The 25096-nt window shown below is 41.7% G+C and overlaps 1 protein-coding gene across 1 annotated transcript in view; it reads left to right on the top strand.

Moving 5' to 3' along the window:
- The window catches only part of atrnl1a (attractin-like 1a), a 311529-nt gene that overhangs the window by 49519 nt on the left and 236914 nt on the right, over positions 1–25096 (top strand). The window contains 4 exon segments of the mRNA XM_030071000.1: positions 51–138; positions 6165–6411; positions 10576–10759; positions 15598–15752. Coding sequence (XP_029926860.1) covers positions 51–138; positions 6165–6411; positions 10576–10759; positions 15598–15752 — 674 coding nt within the window.

Below are 25096 nucleotides of genomic sequence, written 5' to 3'. Positions count from 1 at the left end.
CATTATGCTGTATCAGGTTTGTTAATTGTTTTCTCTTTTCCTCTCTTTAGTTACAACCTGGAAACCAGTACATGGGATGTGGTGCCCACCAGCAGTGGTCCTCTCTACAGATATGGCCACTCTCTGGCTCTGTACCAGGTAATACAGTGTATTGTTGTCACACTGAGGTCTCTCTGCCTAAATTCACCAACTTACCATAGGCAAATAACATGATTATGCATTGTCTCTAGGTTGTAAAACATCATCTGATCCATTTACTTCAATTGACACATATAACACCTACAAAATTTATATGTTAAATAACTATGTAGCCATTTCAGAAGTTTCTATTTCAAAAGCTGATTGGGGCAGATGATTCTGTCCAGATTAGGAGTCAATATAGGGTCTAAGAAAAAGGATCACATTCATTTCTATATTCATTCATGTACCAGTACTGATATATATTAGTGATAGTCCAATATCGGCAAATAAAATCAGCTGTCCAACATGTTGGTTGGGCTCCAGTCCAGACAGCCTTAACCATTTTGCAAGCAAATTTCTGTGAATGACTCGTAAAATTAATGGTAACTTGAATTGTCATTCATCATATGATTTGCCTCCTTGCCAGCAACACATTTTAAAGTGTCTTTAATTTGTCCAAATGATTTCGATCTCATTTTGGATTGACACGATTCTCAGGCTCATCAAGCCTGCATCACGCTGTAGCTAATGTGCTGTGCTGCCTGCACAGACACATCCATATCATCACCAGCCCTTCTAAATATTTAACATTGTCAAACAGCTGAAGCCACACAGCACCAGTACAGGGGTGCCTACACTTCTGTGAGTGTATAGTCTCTGGATCTGAAAAGGCTTGTAAATCAGAAGCTTTCTCTGGTCGTGTCTGCCTTGCCCCTCGCCACTTGACTCTCAAATGTCTGGTGTTTCTCAAAGACTGCCAGTCGTTCTCCTACTATCAAACACTGATTTGCAACTGCGGGTGATTTTCTACATGCAATGTGGCTTTTGTGGCTTATTTGCAGAGGGCAGAGCTGGGTTGTAGTGCACCCTGTTTTTATAGGGCATACCAAATTGACTTTCTGCTGGATGTCACTGATAGCTGTGCGTACCCAGAGCCCTAAACTATTTTAAGCGTTTTATCACATGTATCTGTGGCCTGTGCGTAAATAGTGCTTTAAGACTTGAAGGTTGAATAGGTTCTTCACTGGACTACCTCAGGTTTCATGTGCTCATAATTTGCCTCAGGATGTCTAACATTTTAAGAGTGCCAATGTCTGGATCAGGACCTAAAGATCAGGCAAGGCAGGCATGTCATTGGTCCCTGTGTTAATGCAATTCTGTAACCTTTTCTATTAAGATATTACAGTGATATTTTACAAAATGATTGCAATGAGGTACTGGGCAGATAAGATGCTGTGAAGTCAGTAAAGTGGTAGCTAAACCTAAATCCTGTGAGGTATTTGCCTTCACAACATTTATATAGATTACAACAAAAAGAGTATTCTTTATGAAAATAAAGTGAAGATGTCATTATTGCAAATGTGTAGTGTAATATTTGCAAATACATGCTGCAATTTGCAAACGGCATTGATTTTGGCAAGTCTGGACGTGCTTTGCAAATTTAGATACAGCATTGCAAATTTCAGTGCACATTTTCAAATATCACATTACATACAGTAATATTTTTTTATTTATTTAGTTCTTTTAAACATTTTTCACGCAGGGAATATGTGTTATCACAAGACCTTAAAGGAGTACACCAATTAGATGTTCTGGCTTCCAACAAACTAACAAGAAAAAAAAAAATACTTTGGTATCATTTCAAAAGTAATGTAATCCTGTAGGGAGAGGGGGTGAAGACAAATTTCTGCCTTCTTGTGCGATGAAGGTGAAATCTGAGCTGGGAGGTGGAGATTGCCACCCAGCAATAACTCCTGCTAAGGTGTCTCAGTCCAGCTTACCAAACACACACTCGGACATCAAACCATCTCTGTTACACTGAAGGGGAGATGAAAGGAATTACTTCATCAAAGTATAGCCATCTCATGAAACCTCTTAGACTTGCACACACTGGGCAGTTTGGTAGGGGCTCCTCGGAAGCAGGGGGTGCTTTTATTTTTATCTCAGAGAGTAACAGAGACATCCATCCAGACCTGCTGACTCCTAACCTCTCACCCTGAAGCTTGACCCTGGGGTTTTAGGTGACTCCTTACTAATGTTATAATAACTAACTAATAGTTTACTGCACATCAAAGTAGGAAGGGTGCAGTATGCTAACACCCATTTGTTACTGCTTAGCTGCCCCCACTTTAAAAAAAAAAAAAAGAAAAAAAAACGTATGCAGTGTTTGCAGTGTTTAGTGAGCACAGAAAGGCAAGGAGGTTTTTGACTGGGCCTAGAAAGGTAAAGGTTTGGTCGGCCTGACAGGAGTTTAAAGAGTGACACAATACCGGCAGGAAATTTCTGCTGCACTGCCCTCTAGGGATACTTTTTAAACCTTAAGGCATGTTGCACTTGTGGCCACAGCCACAGGTACTCTGCCATTGGCAGCTGCTAAAAACACCTGCTGCCACCTGCTGTCACTGTTTGCCTGTGTCCGGAAGTGCAACTTGCCTGAAAGTTTCAACCCCTAGAGGGCGATGAAGCAGAGGTTTTCTGGTGGTTATTCATTTATTTGTTTATTTGCATCCCCATTAGGCACTATTAATGTAGCAGCTACTCCTCCTGGGGATCCTGGGGTGTTTGTGATCTAGTGTTGCGTTACCCTTTAACTTGAACCAACCAGAGTTATTATAGTTTGGTACTTTTCTAAAGTCTAGTTTTTATTTTGAATTCAGTTACTTAACATGTTTTGTCACACCTAGTTTTAGTTTTTAGTTTAGTTGTGGTTAACTATAATAAAACTATCATAACCTTGGAAGGAACCAACAGGATGAGCAAAGTTTGGAGGACCATGTAAGTTCCTGTAGTGCAATGTGGATTTTTGGAGAAAGTCCAAAGGCTTTTCAAACAAAGGACTTGTCTGTCTGAGAATTATCATGTTTTTCTGATTGTGTTTGTCTTTGTCTTTTGTAAGCAGGAAGAATATTGCTTTGGGCATTAGTTAATGGTCATCTGCAATAAAATCCAAACAGGAGCAGGAAGGCACGCATTCAAAAGCTGACATGATCAAGCCAGAGGAAATTCTGAAAATTAAAGAGTCAGAACATGACCCAAATGTAGATTGGGTCACGTTTCAGCACTGAATTGAAACTCTGCCATGAATGACTCTTTCTCTAAGGAGTCCAGGACTCAGATAGTAATGGCAAAAACTACTAGTGTTGACATTGTGGAGGGAGTCTAGTGTGTTAATATGAAACTCACACATCTGCCTCCTTATGAGTAATGTCATGATGACAAGAAGTGAATCCTGTTGACAAAGTGTGATTCCCAGATGGCTTCAGTCCTGGCCATGTACAAGATAACGAGTGTAAGCCATATCATCCAATCAAGCAGCGTTATGATGTAGGAGCAGCATCTGTCACAGGCGCAAGCCAGAAACAGCAGCTCGACTGCTGATAACTCATCTTTTTCTGACAGCTTGTCAATGAAAATCAACCAGCTCCCACTTAACTTTCTGTTGACTTATACTCACTGGTACATGACAAGGTTACAGAGTTATTTTCAGGATGACTCTTTGTTACCATTTTCTGTTCCCTCTTTTGTTCACTTTTTTCCCGGCTCAGTTAACAAGCAAAACTCAATTAATTTGAGGACACTTTCAGTCTATGGCCTTCCATTTCTGGAAGTTCCTGAAACTGCACTGATAATTATGGTTCCTGGCCATGTAGTTATTGTAAGTTAAAGTATACTCTGTGTGTAAGGGCACTTGCAGTGTACATACAATACAGTAGCACCTCATTATATGAGAACCGCCTGAACTGTCAGGTTTACAGGAAGCATTTAATGAGCACAAAGTACTGTATGGCAATGCCAAAATGCATCCTAACTGTGCTTAATTATTGGAATTCCTTCTGCAATTAAACAGCAAATTAGAGTTTGAGAGAGTGTTATTGTATATATTAAATTTTACTGAGTTTTGGTACAGAGTTAATGCACAATATGCATCTAATATATTTTCATGTTATGAAAATAATGTGTTCTTGTTCTGAACATTTAATTAACTGTCCCAAATACACTTTTTTTTGTTTCTGCTGAGTTGGGATACAATGGAATAGCATCTCTCTCTCTCTCTCTCTCTCTCTCTCTCTCTCTCTCTCTCTCTCTGTGTGTGTGTGTGTGTGTGTGTGTGTGTGTGTGTGTGTGTGTGTGCGTGTGTGTGTGTGTGTGTGACAGCTGGGAGCAACTACAGTAGCACTGCTTCAGCAGAACAGGAGCCTGCCTACATAGCTTTTACACATACTTTAGGATTAGCCTGAGTGTACAGTATGCAGCAGCTACTCTTATATATAGCGATGTAGAATATTTAATTTCTTGTCGATATCTGATATTCCGATGTTTTCCAACTCTTGTGGCTGATTGCCGATGCTGATACTGATATAGGCACATGTTTTTTTTCACCTAATTGCAGAGACAATTAAGTCTCTCCTGTAGTGAAATTAACATTATTATGTCTGCGCTTATCATGATGCCCACCGGCAGATGCAGACATTGAATACAATGCTTAATATACACTAATGTACGCAGTAAGAAAAACTACCTCAACTTAGGTTATGTAAAACGTGCCATATTTATTTTTCTATGACATTTTGTACAAAACTGTAAGATTGGCCCTGGTTAAACAGGCTTGATGATGCTGTTCTTGAGGCAATCCTGACAAATGACACAACCAGGGCAAATGTGACCTATTTCACATATTGGCATGCTGGTAATTGACAAAAATGTTCATTTCGGGCTAATACTTATATCTTATATTTCATTTTAAAGCCAATATCAGCTGATATCAGTGCTGATATTATTGTGCATCCCTACTTAACATAATGAACAGCTTCTATGAATTATATGTTTGTTGGCACTCTCTCTCCTCTCCTCTCCTCTCCTCTCCTCTCCTCTCCTCTCCTCTCTTCTCCCTGCCATAAATTCCACTCCGTAGACCAAATCCATCATTACCATATAAATGAACAACAGTCATGAGGAAGCTCTCTCCTCAGGTAGAGCGGCACTGGAATGAAAACAGCCTACGGAATCAGGGGGATTTACAATAGCTTTCCCAGTCAAAGGAGAAGTGCAACAACAAGCACACACACACACACACACACACAAGTTTGTATGCATGCTTACACAAACACACACATACAAACATGTCCAAGTATGCACAGTAAAACAAACAACTATGCACACCGATTTCCATTAAGTGACTCGGCGGTCAATAATATACCTTGGAATGTCATTTACTTCTCTCTCTCTCCACACACACACACACACATACTATTGTGCACATACTATTCTTTGAGGAATGATATCGGGACTTTCAGGAGTGGGTTTGGTCAAGTGGGATTTAGGGGAGAAGGTGCTAATTGCATTTGGATGATGGCAATTTGTGCTCGTGGAGATGCCAGGAGTGTATTGTGTTCTCACTGTTGCTGTGGGTAGTGTCGTTTCGTGGCTCTGTGTGTCTGGGTGTGTGAGTGCATGCAAGCATTCAGTCTTTAACTCAGTCTTTAAAGTAGATGTTTGATCAAACAACATCAAATCTCAAAGTCTGTGCGTCTGTCTCTTTCTCTTGTTGAAATCAAGCGGTCATTCCAAATGTCAGCTGTTGCCTCCTCTCTGTTAGAACAGAGCACAGATCACTAAGCATCAGATGGCAAATCCTGATCACAGATATTTATATACTGTAAGAAGGTCCCCTTTCTGTTTACTTTCTGTTCAAAAAATAATAACCTGTGGCATTTTCATGTGCATAAATATCCTTTTTGCTCCTCTCTTTTGTTGATTAATATCACCCAATAGGAATTTGACCTATTTCTAGTTATGAATGCTTTTCATTTGGGTAAAATCCTCTGGTGCACAGGAGTGTGTTTCCAGCTTCAGCTACAGCTGTTTATGTTGTATAAATATAAGATGAAGTGGGCAGCGGAAGTAAAACTGACTGAACAGAAAAGAGCAATGTCTGTAGAATACATACAAACACACGGCTTGTCCCTGACTCGTGTCATTCGCAGGACGACATCTACATGTTTGGTGGGAAGCTGGAAGCAGGATCAGCCAACGTGACAGATGAGATGTGGGTGTTCAACATCCCCCGGCGTACCTGGTCACCACGGAAACCAGTCCCGCCACCTCCTTACGCCCTGGAGGGTCACACTGCCCATGTGGTGGAGCTGGCCAACGGCGAGCCGGTGATGCTGGTCTTCTTCGGCTACTCGCCAATCTACAGCTACATCAGCAAAGTTCAGGAGTACTACATCAGTGAGTAGACCTGCTGACTGTGCTTTATTTGATTTGTTGTCATGGCGATTGTTTAATTGCTTTTCATTGATGGGAGTCAAACAGAGGGGCTCGTCAAGTTGTCGACATTTCCAGAGGCAGTGCTTTAAGATGGTCACTGTTGGATTTTAAACCAGGATCACCAGGCACTCGGTGTTAAACATGGAGCAAAGTATGATTGTCTCTTCCTCACCAAAAACGCCTGGGCCAAAGTTCCTGCGTCTCACTCTTAGAGGAGATTTCTGGGGTGTTTGCATTTCCACTGTACACTGAGAAGAGTGAACTTTATTCAAATGAAGAGGAGATGTCAAGTCGTTCTGATTGACTGACAATAATAAAACAGATGTCAGATAAGCAGATAAACAGATAAAAGATGTCACACCCATTGTAATGTTCCTGTTTAGCTGGGTTTCAACTGCAGGAACTTTCCCCAGGAAATCCTCAGGACTTTTTGAGGAACTGTCTGTGTTTTGACTGCGGGGACTAGGGTCAAAAAAGGTCAGAAAAAGAGAGAGAGAGTGCAATCCAGCTGAGAGCATGGGTGAGCAAGAGAGAAAGTGTGGTGGTGCTGTGCATGAGAAAGCCAGTAAATGAGTGAAATTAATGTTATTTTCTTGTTATTTTCATAGCAGTTACATTCTAAAGCACAAATAAATAACCATCAAACACTCAACAGGTGATTTACTGTTGAGACAGATGCTCTTCGGTTCATTCCCTCCTCAGCATTTCTCCTCTATCTCTCCCTCTCTCTCTCTCTCACACACACACACACACACACACAGCCGTGGGACTGTGCTTTTCTGAAATAAATAACTAGATGCATCACAACTGTATGAAATGATAGGTTAAACAGCTGTCCTTGTTTCATCCATCCATGGAGTAATTTGTATAATCTCTGTGGGTCACGGTGGCAATGCAGACAGCAACGAGGTGAAGGAACCTTTTTTAGTTCCTTGAAAACTAATCTTTGGTACTACTGTACCCAGGTAATTTGGGTAGAAAAACAGCTTTTATTTACTGCTGTGCTGCTGCGATGTTGCATTTTCAGAGTAGAGACACGTTGAGTTCTAAGATGAGATTGAGGGCCCTAGAAAAGCAAGAGCTGAAAAGAGGAAATTTCTTTGATGTAGAGAAATGGAGCTTGACTGTGACATGACCTGCAGTTGCAAACGAAGATCAATGGTATGTTTTCCCATAATCAGCCAAATGATCTGACCGCTGTAGCCAGTTGAAACAACATTTTTATACTTTGTGTCACTTGCACCTGCTTTTTTGAAAAAAGCGGAGTTGATTCTTTTGTGCTGCTTGCATCAAATGTTAACCCCGTTCAGGGATGCTCACCACTAAAACTCTACCCCACCAGTCTCTAGGATCAGCTCCCCAGGAGAATATTGCCTTGATTGCAGGCAACGTTTTGGGAGACAGAAACTGAACCCCTGGGGCAAAACCATGGACTGGCTCCTTGGGTGGAACAGGGGTAAGAGCTCCTGGTTGCTAAGAAGGGCTCTTGTAATGTGGAAGCAGTTCCTGTGGGCATAAAGTGATGTTAGATTGCTGAAGCAGGAGTACATACTGCCATACCACCTGTTGGATCATTGAATCTTTCCTCTGTCATTGCTGCTCTTGAGTGAAAATGTTACAATTTGTTCCTTCATGGGTTGAGCGACTTCGATAGCCTGAAGAAGCAAGAAAACAAAAACATGTTCAGTGCAGAAATGCATGTATACCTGCCTTAACCCCCCCCCCCCCCCCCCCCCCCAACTTCCCCAGCTCCTGAGGTTTAAGCCTTAGCTTAAACTATTATTCTTGTGATATCAGCCAAGTAAGTCTCAGATTTTAACTTCAAACTGATAAAAGTTTGTCTTGGAGCTACGTTTTCCTGAGCTGCTCCATTTAAAGTTAACAGCAGAGTGACGACAGTTACTGTGACAGAACCTAAGGCTATTTTCCGGGGAGATGGGTACAGTTTTGTGGTTGAATAATGGTAGTGGATGAATGAACTCCACAACTGGCCACCCATTCTTTGTGGAGCATCTCATCATCAAGATAGTGTGTTGATGAGATGCTAAGATAATGTCAATAAGGAGATGTTGTAGTTCAGCATTGATAAACATAACATGCTGCTGGAGAATGCCCCAGTGGGAAGCAATGTATCACCTCTGGCAGTTTTAATATCATGAGCTGCTGAGTGAGTACATTGTTCAAGAGAGCAAGAATATCTCACACCTTTACATTGTTAACATGCAAGCTCTGAATGCATTAATTTACACTATGTGAATAAATCATATGACTTAAGTGCTTTTATTCTAATATGAGACATCACATTGATGTTATTAGCAATTACAGGCATTTTCCTCAGACCTTAACATCAGTTCATTCTGGCTGGTTAAAAAAATATGCAGATTGTGTTAACTGCATATTTTTTCAGGCCTGTCTCTATCTTTCTCAGTGAAGTTTTGATGATTTGGGTTTTTTTTATGTAGCCAGTAGATGGCGGTGTAGCCCAATGTTGGGAGACCTGCCATTGGAAATTGTTGCTCGATCTTGACACATTCTCACCTTCAGGACACACACACACACACACACACACACACACACACACACTGTCACACACATTCTGTCTGGGAAAGAAAAGGTGTACACACTGCGCACACATCATGTAAGTGGAGCATACATGCACAAATTTGTACACACAAACATACACACTATAAAATAGATGCACAAAACAGATTCAAATGCAAACATGTATGCACACAGAAACTACACAGCCATACATGAAAAAAAAAGTTTGTGCACGTACACATGCACACACCCACGCACACACACACACACACACACACACACACACACACACACACACACACACACACACACAGAGTGGTCATTAAGCAGAGGTGGCACCCAGGCCAGAGTGTCTGGGAGAAGACAGTGATTAATGAATCTACTGGATTCTCTCACTCTCCTACCTTCCTGTCATTCTTTCTTCTTTCTCTCTCATCCCTGCCTCTCTCTCTTTGTCTTTCTCTCTGTAGCACACACATTCAGTCTCTCTCTCTCTGTGTGCACACTCTCCTCCCTCCTCACCTCCCTCTCTGTTGCTCCCTCATTCCTTTTCCTTTAATCTCTCTTTGACCTGCGCTCTCCTCCCTCCCTCTCAATCTCTGCCATCTCCTCCTCCCTCCCTGCTCCTTTTACCTCACCTTTTCCTTCCATCTCTCCCCTTGTCTGTCTATCACTTTCATCCTCACCCCAGCCACCCTCCTCCCCTTCCCCACTCTCTCTCCCTCTGCCGGTGTTACAGCATAACTCTACACCGAACATCATTAGGCTTCAGATGGAGAGAGTAAAGAGTCAGTGCAACCTGGAAATGACTAGAGGGGAGTTGAAGTGGAGTGTAAAATATGAGGTAAAAGGATTTAATGACCACTTGCTGAGGCAGGTTCCCAGCAATTAGCTGACAGGGATGAGATAAGGGTTGAACCTTTACTTTCTTGTCATCTCTTTATGTCTGCTTCTCTGTTTCCCTCTCTCTCTTTCTAGACTTTCATCTTCTCTCTCTGTCTCACTCTTTATTTGTTACTGTCTTTCTGTCTCTCTCTGTCTCTCTCTCCCATTCATTTTCTGTCTTGCCCTCACTCTTTGTTTCTCTCTCTGTGCTTTCTGTACTACACGGGCTCTCTGGGTTTTGCTGTGTTCAGTTCCAGATGACGGCATGTTGTCTGGCGCTTTTGAAGTCTGTTTTTTTTTTTTTCTCTTCCCCTCTTCTAAGGGTTTGCTTGTTGTGTTGTGTCTTCTTCTTTTAACGGGGGCAGGCTGGATGATGTAATTCCTGCTTTGTTTTTAATAAGGGTTTGTATGCACCTGAGTGAATCTGTATGCATCACGCTGCGCTAATAAAGGCCCACTTTTAAATTCGATAAACTCTAATTTCCTTTGGTCTCACTTAATCTTTGGCTCGCTCTCTCCGTCTCTCTTGCTCGCCCACCTCTGGAATTAAAAGTGCTTAGCTTTTTGGCACCAACGTGGGACGGATGCTGTTGCCAAAGCATCAAAAACTTTTTAAGTGATCAACTCTGATCTTTGTCCCAGAGTGCAGCATTAAACACCCCTCTCTTTTTCTCTCTCTCTCTCGCTTGCGCACCCCAGGGTCAAACTCCTGGCAGGTTGTGTCTGCTAGCGGCGCGGTGGTCCAGGGGGGTTACGGCCACAGCAGTGTGTACGACAAGGCCAGTGGCTGCGTGTTCGTCCACGGCGGCTACAAGGCTCTGAGCAACAACAAATACGGCCTGGTGGACCACATGTACCGCTACCACGTCCACACACGCACATGGTGAGTTTGGTTTGGTTTGATTTTTATTCTTGGGTTATGCATGTTTTCGAATATAGCAAACATACAATAAAACACAGCTATACAATTCCTCAAGGACAACACATAAAAATATTATGCAAAATACTTACAACGTGGTCCTCATTTGCAAACAAAATCACAATATGATTATGGAGAGACATGGCATTCCTATTATCTACTTGATATATGGTTCCCTTTGTGGTGAGATCACAGAGGGACAATTTACAGCTTACAAATGTATGTCTGCATTTTTTGACACTGTTGATATGATGACCCACACCAACATTGAAACCTGGGTCAATACAAGGTCGTCCTTAGCTGCTGCCTGCATTGTTTTGGGAAATCAAAGCTCTCATTATCCTATTCTGTGATTGATCAAAATCTAATATCAGTTTTACTTATCAAAGTAAGTAGCAATACCACAGTGTAAACATACTTGGTTATAAGTAAAAATTTGAAATCTTACTTAAGTAAACTACAAAAGTATTAGCATCAAAATATACCTGAAGTAGCAAAGCTATTCAGGATGGTACGTTTCAGAATCATACGTATCATGTTATTGGACTATAATTACTGATGCATTAATATGTTCATCAACTTAAATGGTGCAGCTGGTAAAGGTAGGGCTAATTTCAATTACTTAAAATGTATCATCATTTATTACTTGTAGTAGTTGTAGTAGTAGTTGTTGTAGTATGATCTAAATCTACAAAGTAAGGAGTTGCTAAAGCTGTCAAATAAATGTAGTGGAGTAAAAACATTTAAACAACATTTCCCTCTTAAATGTAGTGGAATAGAAGTATAAAGTAGCATGAAATGGAAATACTCAAGTAAAGTATCACAAAATTGTACAAAATGCTAAACTGGATTTCAGTTTTTGCCATGGTACTGGAATTTTGCTTGTACTATCAGCTATATGACATCCCAGCTGTTGGTCACATGCTTAATGGGTGACTGTGAAAATGAAGAAAGACGGTTCAAGTGGGTGCATGTACTGGGGTTGGATTTTGTATACACGTGTGTGTATGTCTTTGCATCCACTGGTATGTATGCATGTGTAAACTGCTGGCTGTATCCTCATACGTCTGTGTGCATGTACGTTAGTTTTTATGTTCGCTCCTTGTCAGATGTACTGTAAGCTTGTTTGGGTTTGTGGAACACCGGCAGCACAGCAAACTGTTTTTGACACTTCCCGCATCCCATCTATTACCACCATGTCAGTTTTCATGTCGGCTGTTACATTCAAACACACACACACACACACACACACACACACAAATGGATTGTATTGTTCACAGGCTGTGTGTCGGTACTGTCTGGAGAGACATAGAAACAAGGCACACACACACACAGAGCGAGAGAGAGAGAGAGAGAGAGAGAGAGAGAGAGAGAGGGAGAGAGGGAGAGAGAGAGAAAATGAAGGTAAGCTATTGCCGCACTTAAAGTGCCCATTCTCATGGTTTAAATGAGTGACATTTAATCTTATATCATTTTTGAACTCATGGAAAAGAAGAAAGTGCTGCTTTCTGATCAGATCTGATGACCTCCCACAACAACTTTAACACCCGGAACTCTGATTTCCCCTTAAATTTCCCCTTGCTGTAGCCCAAAAAGTTTGTCCATATTGTACAGTAATGTCACATATATATTCTGCATCTGCCTCATTAAAGCTACCGCATATTTATATTGAGTGAGATATTCAGAGCCAAAATGTCATTGTTTTATGGCTGCATCATTACAACAAATAGAATATCTAAATGTCTTGTGCATCATTTGTATACACATTTCCCTCTATCCCTCCTCAGCAGGATATATTTGGTATCTTTGGAAACCTTGGGATCTCCACTAGAATTTAAAATAAAGTTCTGTGGGTTTGAACAAAGCTCAGCTACGCAGCATGCATTTGTAGGTGGGACCACCAGGGCTAAAGAGGTTTTAATTCCCCTTGACTAAGTTCTTACATGAATCACTTTTAACCAGTATCAGTGCATACGCCTGCTGGGTACAGTCCATTGTCAGTGATGCTACATTCACTGACAATGGACTCATAATGCTGCACATGGCAGTGCTGTCACAATAGTGCACCCACTTTGATAAAAAAAAAAAAAAAAAAAAAAAGCATAAAATATTAATGCATGCTCATCCTGCATGCAGTTTATGGCTCGGCACATTGTTGAAGCTTTTTTATGAATATTGACACTGGCAACTACAGGCCATTGTTAAATGTCATTTCACTAAACACACAGAAAAGAGCGTAGTGTGGAAATATGAGAGCTACCTTTCAACTTAAGCTCCAAACACCTTGAATGTGACAGACACATCCAACTACTGGGTGTGTGCTCTGAGACGCTTTTGGAAACTTGCTGGAAGACGATGATGTCACTCAAACTAGAGATAACGGTGCTTATTTCTTAAGGCTATTCTTTGAGAAACTTGCCCCAGAGCAGAAAATGGCCCCATTCTCACAGAAATGATTGATAGCAAAAAAAAAAAAAAAAACATTCAAAGAAATTATGGTGGTGGTTTTCTTTTCAAATTTAGAACCTAACCTGGGTAATTTCAGTCTTTGGCTGACAAAGTAACAACACATTTGAAGGCTGATGCTCTGTGTGTGAGAGACACTGAATGAAGAATATTGAAGCTCCTCATTCAAAATATGTACTGTATATACCATGTCAGAGGAGAGGGAAAGGAAAAGTGGTAGCATTGGATGAAGAAACTGAAAAGAGACGAGGTGAGGGAATGGAGGGATACTTACGGCTGACCTCAGCTGACCTCCAGCAGATGGATGGGTGAACGAAGGCGCTGCGTACTCTCAGCCTCGTTCCCTCACTTACTTGTGTGCACACACACGTGCATGTGCACAGACACCCACGCGCAAACGCAAACAAACACTCTGTTCTCACTTTTCAAAAGGAATTTTGCTGTCGGAGTCAGGTGTCACTTAAGCTTGCAGGGCATTTGAAATTTCCATTTGCAAAGATCTTCTAGGCATTCAAGTTATTCTGTCAAACTCCCACCCGCTGTAGAAATGCTCCGAGCATTGCAGCATCATCAAAAAGCTCTCTGCAAAGTCCAGCGAGCAGGCATGTAACCTCTCACTCGACTATATTTAATGTTGCACGAATCTCGACTAATTGGAATACAGACTATTGCCATTTGGCTTCCACTTCGCCCATCAGGTCGAATGACGCGGCTGCATGTGCGTACCGTGGAACATTTAGACAATGTGGCGCTCCGATCAAAACACATCACCTGCAGCCGGTGCAGGAGTCATATTAAGTTTTAGTTAATTGGTCTGCATATTTACTGATATATCAGACAGGGTTCCCACAGGTCATGGAGTTTCTGGAAAGTTTATTCTAGACAGGGGAAGTCAGGGAAATTAATAAATACTTCAGACAATTGATTGTGAAATATATAGAACGGTGGTATATATGGGATTTTGTCAGCCTCAGCTTTAAAAAATCAGTAGGTATTGGTATCTATTCACTGTTATTTATTTTCTATTGTGTTTACATTGTGTTTACCTCCCTGCAAAAGAAAACCTAATGATACCCTTGAATAAGACCTAAAACATCTTGCTCGTTTACATCGTTTATGTAGGCCATGGAAATACAACATTTCAGTCAGGAAATAATTGTCAGCTTATATTTGACAGTACCCTTTTGATATATATCTGTACTTACAGGCTATAAGAAAGGAAATGACACAAATTTGTGCAGGTAGAGTGGAAGTAGTAGAGATTTTCAGCTGTATCTCTACCTGTAACCACAAACATATGGTCTTGTTATGCCCCCAAAACCACAAAATTTCTGTTTTTTTTTTTTTTTTTTTTGGTTTTGTTTTGTTTTGTTAGAAAGTTCAAAAAGTTGGAAGTGGGAGGCTTATTTGGACAAGTAGTCTATAAAACAAACAGAGAGAGAGAGCCTCAGGTGTGGCACCTTCACTATTTGAAGATGTACATTTGCTTAAGACTGAGATGGTGAATGTACCATACTTCTGACTTCTCTCCCACCACTGACATGTGGTGGGAGAGAACGCACTTGAATTATTTCCACTGGAGACAGAAAGTGTATTTATATGTGATGTGTGATCTGAGTGGAAAAGGAAATTTCTCCCCTCAAGCCCATCATCTATGGACAGTATTTGTTGCAGCAGTAGGCCCATACAGAATGAAACAAAATGGAGGCTACATAAAATTAGAGACTTGCAAAGAGACTTGTAGACATGCAGGCTAAAGAGTCAGCATGAAGCTCCAAAGCAGACAATCTACCAGGGACACAGGGATGAGTTTGGGTGCGACCGTCTCCTAAAAACTTGGTACAATCCTTTAAGAAGTGTGAGGTGTTAGAGAGCTGCTGTGCTGGAAAGTCAAAGTGACTGCTGTGACTGACGAGGCCACAGACAGCCATCACAGTTGGCCTCCACTATGTCACCTCTGACCACACAGAGGTCACACACTGCACACTGAGACCACCTACAAGGTTGATGTCGAGTATCTGTGTGTGAGTGGGAGCCTGTGTGTGTGTTTGTGTGTAGCTCTCGTGAAGGAACAGTTGGTGTGAAGGTCAGTCACTACAGGCCAGGTCACATACTCAGACAGACGCCATCAATAACATGGCACCACTGACACACACACACAGACATGTATATGGTCACACACTGAGACACACACACACACTCATACTCACACTCAAAATTAACACATTAACACTCATCTAATATGTTTTCATATGCTTGACTTGCACCTTCTCGCTCTCTCTGTCTCTCTTTGTCTGTGTGTGTGTGTGTGTGTGTGTGTGTGTGTGTGTGTGTAGGCTGATCCTGAGGGAGAGTGGCTTGGCTCGGTACCTCCACTCTGCTGTCCTGCTGAGCGGCACCGTGCTGGTTTTAGGGGGGAACACCCACAATGACACGTCGCTAAGCAACGGAGCCAAGTGCTTTTCCGCTGACTTTCTGTCTTATGATATAGGTAAGAACAGAAACACACACATACACACACACACATACACACACACACACAAACTTGGGAAAGCTGATACTTTGCTGCAGACATCAATAATGAACTGTAAGGGATCAAATATTAGCTGTAGTGATGGGTGCTGCTGATCATGCAGGCTTCCTCACAGTGATCATTCAAAGCTTTGAGAGGAGGATTGTGATGGCAGGATATTCTAAGAGTCTGTTTCCTTTATGTTTATGTACATGTCTTTATTGTCTCTCATGACTGAAGATCAGGGAAGGGACTTTGGATTGGGCTCTGTCTGTTCATTTGAGGTGATTTCTGAGTCTCTGCTGGCCTGCTTTGGACAAAACTCAGAGGAATGATGGATTCTGACACGGGGATCCAGAATTTTGAATATAAATCTGACTGCCCTGCCACAGCGCCCCCACCAGGCCAACAGGGCCCTAAGCTTCATTCTCAATATTTCTGCTGGGTCAAAACTGATGAACCTTGGGGAAAAAATGTGTTTTTACACTGATATTCAGGAGCTCAAAAAATATTCAAGTTTCAAGCAGCGATGTCTCACACTAAACACAGCACATGCACAAAAATGAACAAAAACAATTACACCCAGGACGACTTGCTCCAGTCATGGGGGGCATCATGACATACGTGTATATCAAATAGCATCATAATGATTTTGTAACGCAAGAAGTTTACCATAAATTATATAAATACTGCCTGGAGTTGTGCTGATACAGAAGCCACAGAAACACACACACAGACACACATTGCACAGCCATGCATTGCACCCCTACTGTTACTCCCGTTGGCCACCAGATAAACTAGATATTAGTCATTCTTTGGAATGCTGATGCCAGCAAAATACAGCAAGCAAGCGGGCACACACACACACACACACACACACACACACGGCATGAATACACAAACAACAACAACTGATCTTATGGCATGATCCCGAGATCTCCTTACCATTGTGCAGCTATAGTATATGATTAAATGTCCATAAAGACTCATACTGAGAGAGAGAAAGAGAGAGCAAGAGAGAGAGTGAGAGACAGAGAGAGAGAAAGTTAAAGTTAAAGGAAAGAACAAAACAGAAAGAGAAAATGTTGGAGACAGAGAAGGCATGATTGTGTGAGAGAAAACAAGAGTGTGGAGGAAAACAGGGGAGCATATGAGAGAGAAAAGGAGGGAGGGAAAGAGAGAGAGCATGAATGATTAAGGGTCCCATTACAGGCTACCCAGTAGCACCACAGGCCAGATGGCGTGTATGTGTTTGAAATGCACCGCCCCTTGACAGGGACAGAGAAATGGAAGGATGGCGGGAAGGATGGGAGAGGGAAAGAGGGATTACACAAAATCTTCACAGGAGATGCACAACCGGGAGTAAGAGGGAATGATGGGGAGAGGGGGAGAGAGAGAGAGAAAGAAAGAGACAGAGGCAGATGGATATAGGGTGGAAGTGGTATCCATAGATAAAGGGAGCAAAATGAAAAATCTAGTGGGCTAAAGCAGAAGCATCCTGGTGGCTCTGCAGCCAAAGGTGGTTAGCGTGTCCTTGTGATGTTTTGTGCAGTTGCATAATTAATCACGTGTAATTGTATAATGAGGTGTGCAGGGTGGCCTTGTGGTTAGAGAGACTGTCCTTCAATTGGACGAGCTGGGTCAAGCTGCGGGTTGGCAAGCATCCGCCCTACTGAAGACTCCTTGAGCAAGTCGCCAAATCCCCACCAGCTGAAACTAGTTTAGTCCTCAGAAATCTTCATGATAGAATTGGATCACCAAATCTAGCAAAACAATCAACATTTTTGGTTTTGGTATTATCGCGTAGCCTTGTGTTTCCTGGTTCAGATCCCCCCCCCCATCTCTCCTGTCACTTGTCATCATAAATTATATAATAAAAGCCAAAAACTACCAAGGAGAATATTGAAGAGATAAAGTGCTCAAAGTGAGGAAGGAGATGAAATTGGGGAAAGCAGCGTAGAGAGAGAGGGATGTACACGGAGCGAGAGAGAAATAAAGAGTAAATGAAGGAGGGATTTAGGGAGGGAGAGAAGCACTGAGGCTGGTGAAACAGAATTATCTTAAGACAATAAAGGTGTGATAGGATAAAGTGGAGAATAAACTTGTGAATAAAGGCTGAAATTAAAGGTAATAAATGATAAAGCATTTGTTTACAGAGACCCCTTTTCAAAGTTGGCAGTTGGAAAGACTGTGGCATTGGATGCAGTGCTTTTTTTTTTTTTCTGAACCCCATAAACACTTGCAGTAAATGAGAGTATTTACATGTCCCTCAACGCAGCGCAAACCCTCCCCTCTCTTGACAAATATCATTATTTATTCATAAATGCTCGTATCTGCAGATTTGCCTGACTTTATTGTCCACCAGCCACTTCTCTCACTCACCGCAGAGGCAGAGGAGGGTGGGAGGGGGGCGGCTATGAAAGGGTCGTAGTGAGGGATGGCCGACAGAGAGAGAAAATGAAGGGAAAATGAGGTGACGGGAGACAGCATGAGATGCAAGGTTGAGAGACGGTGTATGAATGGAAATGTGGAAAAAGTCTGTCCGCACTTGGGAGAGCAATGAACGATGCTCTCGCATGCCTTTGCAAAATAGCCCTCCGAGTATGTGAGTTTCCATGTTGCTGCTATTAAAGAAGACCCGGTATCTGAAGAAACAAGCCTTGCTTTCAGGTTGACAACCATTATTTTAAATTATACCCTCCTTTATGATAGAGCTTGATGGACCTTTGGGTGAGGAGGCCTTATCCATCAGGACCGTATGAACCCTCAACTTCAATTTTGAGTTTGAGTAGTTACATCAAAGGCAGCTGGAGTCTGAGTGCACACAGTAAATGAGATTGTTTTGAGTAACCAGGTTATGGCACGAAATTAGGTTTATGTGTGTAACCTTACTAAAAAAAAACACCGGTATACATGGGTTCCTCGGTGATCAGGTTTCCTCCAACCCCTGATGTTCCCCAGATTGTTGCCGCTGCTGACAACAGTGCTGCAGCCGACTCACAGCACCTGTTAGTCAGCTTCGCGTGGGGATTTCCCCGAGCTTTGCCCCTCTGCTCTGGTGGGTCGAAGCAGGTGGCGGCTGATCTGTTTTTGTTTCCTCATGGTTTCATCAGCATTCTCATCAAGCATTCTGTATTGACAATGTAGAACAGAATGTTTTTACTCTCCCAAGCATTGTACAGTGTATTTATTGTGTTCATTCTGCCAGTTTCCTTATGCACTCTCTCTTCCTATAAATGTGCACACATACAAAGACTTTCAGAAATCTGAGTAAGGGTTGACATGGCCAAATGAGAACTGGTTTCTCCATCTAGCTAGAAATCTAGCTGTGTTAGCCAGATTTCTCTTCATCCCTTACCCCAATAATGGAAACTGTCTTTCTTGTTTATATGGCATTCGGGAAATCAGATAAATGTCCAAACATGGAGAAAAAGATGATTACTAAAGTGCATTGAACTGCAGTATTAGTAATCTTGAAGATTTCTGTGTAATCTTGGGGATATTCTGCTAATGATCTGAGAAGCTTCCTCAAAAATGTCTCTAAGACTACACACAAAGTCCAGTTGCCTTGTATTACTTGTAGATATACAACAAATCTAGATGACTGAAAACCTGCATCATCATACTTCAACAATCAATGTCAGCCTTAACCAAAACTGAATTTTTTAAGATGTCCACATAATCAAAACATAATCAAATCCTTTTTTAATTGATCCTGCTTTATGAGCTAATAAACACTGGAATAGGACTTGGAAATGACTGCAGATCACAAGCTAAACTTAGACTTGTAGGGCACTAATGCTACATGCCTCTGCCCCCTATGCCTGGGGGCACCCGAATGCCTCACTGTGGTTTATATTGGCAGCCATGTCACAGTGTCTGTCACAGTGGTGCTGTTGCTAAGTAACTGATGCTCAGTGGTGACTGCTCTTTAGAAGTTGGACCTCTCTTTCTGCTAATGTTATTGAGAGCAGTGTTACATTTGCAGCTCATGCTTTTATTCTTAGAGAAGGGGCAGCACCATGGCACTAATATTACAACCAGGCCAGCATGGGTTCTGCTTGGAAACACTGACTTCCATTCTTGTTGTGGTATTACTAAACAGTCTGCAGTCATCCACAGAGAGACTATGGAATGAAACCCATCTACTGGGGCCAATATGCAAACCCAGAATTAAGATAGCTCTAAAAAGATTTTGAAATGACCCAGAGTTGTACCCCTCCACTGACCCCCTCATCTTCTCTTTTTTCCCTGCTGTGTCTCCTTCACTTCTTATGCTTTTTTCCTCTTCGTCTGCTTATTTCTAACTTTTTTCTTGCCTAAATCCAACCCTACATCACTTGGGCTAGTCCCTCTTTATCATTGTACAGGGAAAGATTTTCATCTCTCCCTGTACAAAAGCAACAATGTGCCCTGCCAGTAATGGTGGCTCAAATCCATGTTGCAATAGAAAAACAACAACAACAACAACAACAACAACAACAACAAAAAACTAACAAACAAAGCCAAATTGTCATTAATTGGGATAAAGGCTATGAAGACAGAAAAATGCTGCAGTATGAAAGTGCTTCCTGGATGCGAGAAATGTAATTGGTGTCCTTCCAACTGGATTCAGGAAAAGTTTGATCAACTAACTGTTATATCATGGTTTTATCCTCCATGATCACCCTGATGAAACACCAAATGAAACAAGCTGCCACGTTTGATGTGTGGTTTATCTGACGGTCGATGCTTGCTAACAGTTTTAGAGCCCAAGAGAGCAGAGAGCAAAGTTTGTCCATCACACCACACAAGTTTAACTTTCATTTAAACTTTCTTTTAAACTACCCAGCAACATATTAGCAAAAGGTATACTCCACACAGAGTAGTCTACCATGTATATACCCAGTCAGCTTCACCCATGACAAAAAGCTGGCAGTGAAGCTAGATTTAGATTTAGATTTAGTTACAAGGTGGCTATTAAATGTCTACAAAAGCCAGCCTCTGAACTCATCAGCCTGCTAGAAAAATGACCTTATATCTAGAGGATCCTGTGGACCTCATTAAAATTATCTTTACTGCATAAATAATATTATGTAGAATGTGCTTTGGATACTTTCAAATTAACAGTCTGTCCATCTATTTTCTATACCCACTTTCTCACTGGAGTCTTACACTGCCGTCCAAGATAATGTGCTATATCAAAGCTATATTTATTATATCAAATGAAATTAATGTTTGTAGCAATTTCAGGCCATTTGCCCACTCTGGTTATAAAAAAGGCTTCTAACAAATAATAGATAGCTTATGTTGGCATATATCAATTAATAATGAATGGAATTTGATGTTGCATAGGCTATTAAATGTACTGAAATTCCTCTATCAGCTCCCTGAGTGTGGTTAATGCAATAAATTAAACCTATATTCCCAACCCCATCAATGAAAAGAGTGACCACTGTGTCTTAATCACTCTCCCATATTTACACCATGTGCAGCTTTTCTTCAGCAGTCATTTTTATCCTTTGGAGCAGCATGACTTTTCGCTGTGAGGCTGGCTTGACACTGGGCCTCTTTTTGTGCACCTAGTTGCAGACTGCAGATGAAATGTTTACTGTTGCTATGTCATTAAAATCCTGGAATGACACCTAATTCATGATTTCCATTGTATGGTTCCCCTATGAAACTCTTATGAAAGTTGCATTCAAGATGCACAATGTAAAGCCAGCCTTACTCGCTGTTATTTCTGTATTGCACCTATTTATTTATTGTAATTTTGTTCATTTATCAGGGACTGTGCACACTGACACTGTGTCTTGTTCTTTTTGAGAGATGAACATCATTTTTTGCAATTCCCACACCAGCTTTTACAATCTGCATGACTTGTTGGAATTGTCGGCATCATATATTAACATAAACCTACATTTATTCACTCTAATTATATTTAGTCTAATACCTCTGTTTATTGATTTTTTCCCCTATTTATGTCTTATTATATTCTAGGTGTGTGCTTATGTCCTATTCTCATTCCCTGCTGAATCATATTCATTTTGATGCTGCAACAACCTAATTTCCTCGCAGTGATCAATAGTTTCATTTTATCTTATAAAACACGGCGCTCTGGATCTGTCCATGTTGCAGGTAATTGGTAATTTTTTTTTAGAAACCCCCACCTCTTTTATGTGAACGTGCTTTTAGCTGGATTACAAAATCACTGGTTGACAGCGTGAGATGATAAGACTGGTTTTCCACAGTTGCCATTGTTAGACGTTGAATGAGACTTTGAATCTGATGAATGCATAGAAACTGTGGGCATGTTCAGGTTTCCCAGTAGTAATCTCCCACCCCCGATGCTGAAGCTTTTTGACCCCACAGCATGAGTGAGCATCGACCATCAAATGCGACGCTATCATTGTTGCTTGCCTGGCTGCTTTTTTATTGGTCTGCCATCAGTGCAATAAGGGGAGATAAGATGAAATACCACTTGATATATCACACTTTTCCCTAATCCAGTTGGAATGATGCCAAAATCATCTCTCCCTTCAAAAAGCACCTATAAAGAGCCTTTATCCCTGTGAATGAAAGATTTTTTCCCACAACAACTTCTATTGCAGCATCAATAAAAATGACATCAGCAACAACAGCCAATGTTGTTTTTCACTGGTGCTTGGTGTTCTCACTAAGTTATCCTCTGAAGCCATGTTCACAGCTAAATGCTGGCAGGTGATGGATGCTGATTGGCCACAAGAAAGTTGTTTTTTTATGTGAACTCACAGTTAATTGAAGCTGCAACACTTAATTTAAAATTAAGGCTGGGATTTGCAATAGGAGTCTTGAGTAGGCTGATCTAGTATGAGGGATTCAGAGGCAGATGTCACGCAAAACTTTTCCATCTTGCTTACATTTATCAACTTTCTCCATCCTCCATCTTCTTTTATTCCTTCTTACACACTCCCATGTTGAATCCACATTTTGCCCCCTTTTTTTATTTCCTCTCCTCTCCTCTCCTCTCCTCTCCTCTCCTCTCCTCTCCTCTCCAGGAGATAATTAATTAGTTCCACCTGTGGAAGTCACATCGCTCCATCCCTCCTCGCTTCTTCATTTGCTCCTCCGTTCCTCCCTGCCTCTGCGCACGCTGCGAGCGGGGGTCTTTGAGCGCTAATTTGTTTTTGTTTTTCCGCACTAACCTTGGAGGGGAGACGCAGCGTTATTAGCTGCTTCTGCTGCCACACATTAGATTCAGGTCGACACGGAAGGCACTTTTCATTTGGGTTTAATTCTCCTCCCCCTCCAGCCCTTCCTCCCTCCTTTTCTCCATCCTTTTCCCTCCTCCCTCTCTCTCTCTCTCTCTCCCTCAACCCTGCCATCCTCATACTTCTAATTAGATTTAGTGTAGGGGGTGGGGGGGTTGAACTCTAATTAAAAATGTAGCCCTCTCCAACCTGACGCACACGGGCACACACCCACACATGCACAAACACACAGATGTAAACACACACACACACACACACACGCACACGCACACGCACACGCACACACACACACACATACACGCACACACACACACACACACACACACACACACACACACACACACACACACACACACACATGGCACACCCCACTGAAAGGCTCAGGGCAGGTTGGAAGCTTGTTTGGAAGACAGTGGGTGGCTTGCTACCAGACAGTGGCTGCTGCTGAAACTACCCCTTCTGCGACAACCACCCCCCCACATGCACACTTCACACCTCTCCAATCCCACCCTCCTCCATCCTCCCGCAACCCTTTTATTCATTAAGTCTTCCATTAGCACAGATCAGATCAAACTGTCAATCAGCCCTGCCTGCACGGCACACTTTGATCTGGACTCATGATTTCTCTCTCTGTCCCACCATGCATTATTAACACAGATTTTCTCATATCCTGGGAGGAAATTAAAATCTGCGTCACTGTGTATGTGTGTGTATGGTGTGTGACTGATTCGTATCTGTAAGCCTGGGGTTTTTTGGCGGACAACAGCTCCAGTATTAGGATGGTTGGTGAAGGTGCGTCCTCTGCCAGTTAGGCAAGATAACTGGGCTCACACCCTGGGTTTTTATATGGTTATGGGGCCTTGGTTTCTCATCAGTCAGCCTGAGTGGAGCTCTTGTTGGAGCTTGGAGGTTGGAGGATAAACAGTTAGTTGCCTTATTTCCATAGCAGAGCTGTGTGGGACCTAGCAGTGCCAAGGCGAGCTCAGCATAACATTTAGAACACCACATTATGAAAATAAAAGTTCAGATCGTGCGGCTTCCTTTTCTTGTACTTTTCAAGGGAATGTTGCTTGTTCCTGACAGAGTTCAAGCTTATTTTTTGCACTTGGAATGAAAAATATTTAAACTTAAAGCTAAAGTGCGGCAAGCTGTGTCAAGTTGAAACAAGGCCGTATGGGTTATATTAAACTGTAACCCAGCTGTCAGAACTTCATTGGTGCAAAATTGAGAAATAGAGTTCAGTTCTGGTTGACTTCCCCCAGACTGACTTTTAAAAATCTTAGAATTTCTTACATTTAATTTGATCAATAGCATGCTTTACCAGTCATTCAGTAGTCTTAAAGTTGAATTTATGTGGTCTTAATTTCAAAGTTAACCTTTTCTCTATCATCTGTTTCTTTGGTGAAACTGTTTTGTAATGACCTGCCAATTGTCGACGAACACAGCTCACTTTAAACTTACCTGTGGAGAGAAATCCATGAAAGTCCTTGTACTTACCTCTCCCAAGTTCTGTGGAAAGAAATCCTGGTTAAACATATTACGGTAGCTTACTATCTCACCTAAAGGAAGTAGTAGGTAGTACAATAAGTAGTACAGTAACAGCTCATAGATTAGTCTTGTTAATAATTTATCATATTCCCACCTAAAACCTCAACTACCTAAAACTCTGCACTGGACCGAATACAGTTCTTACCTTTGTATAAACCCTCTGTGCTATAATAGTTGTATACTTGGTATTCTCAAGATTACATCAACTTTCCACTTGATTTTGACAGTGTTTTGTCCAGATATTCAATATTACTGTTAAAAGTTATGGCTGATATCTGCAAACTGATTTTTTTTGTGGATCCTCCCCGGCTTCGGCCTACTTCAGCACTAAGCTCCGCAATAACCTAAAGCTGTTTGGCTGTCTCCTGCTGACACACTATCATCCAGCAACCAGCAATAAGCACTGCAGGTACAAAGACTCATCTCATAGTTTCACCTCAAAGTTTTCTGTCAATCTTACCTGTCAGTGTGTGCCACCCAAAAAAGCCAATCAACAGGAGGATTCTTTGCCATTGTCAATGGTGCATGAGCTGCTTGAACAACAGA

This window comes from Myripristis murdjan, chromosome 15 (assembly GCF_902150065.1).
Source record: "Myripristis murdjan chromosome 15, fMyrMur1.1, whole genome shotgun sequence".
Taxonomy (NCBI): Eukaryota; Metazoa; Chordata; class Actinopteri; order Holocentriformes; family Holocentridae; genus Myripristis; species Myripristis murdjan.
The sequence above is the reverse complement of the archived record's forward strand: the minus strand, read 5'-3'. Positions and strand labels throughout refer to the sequence as shown.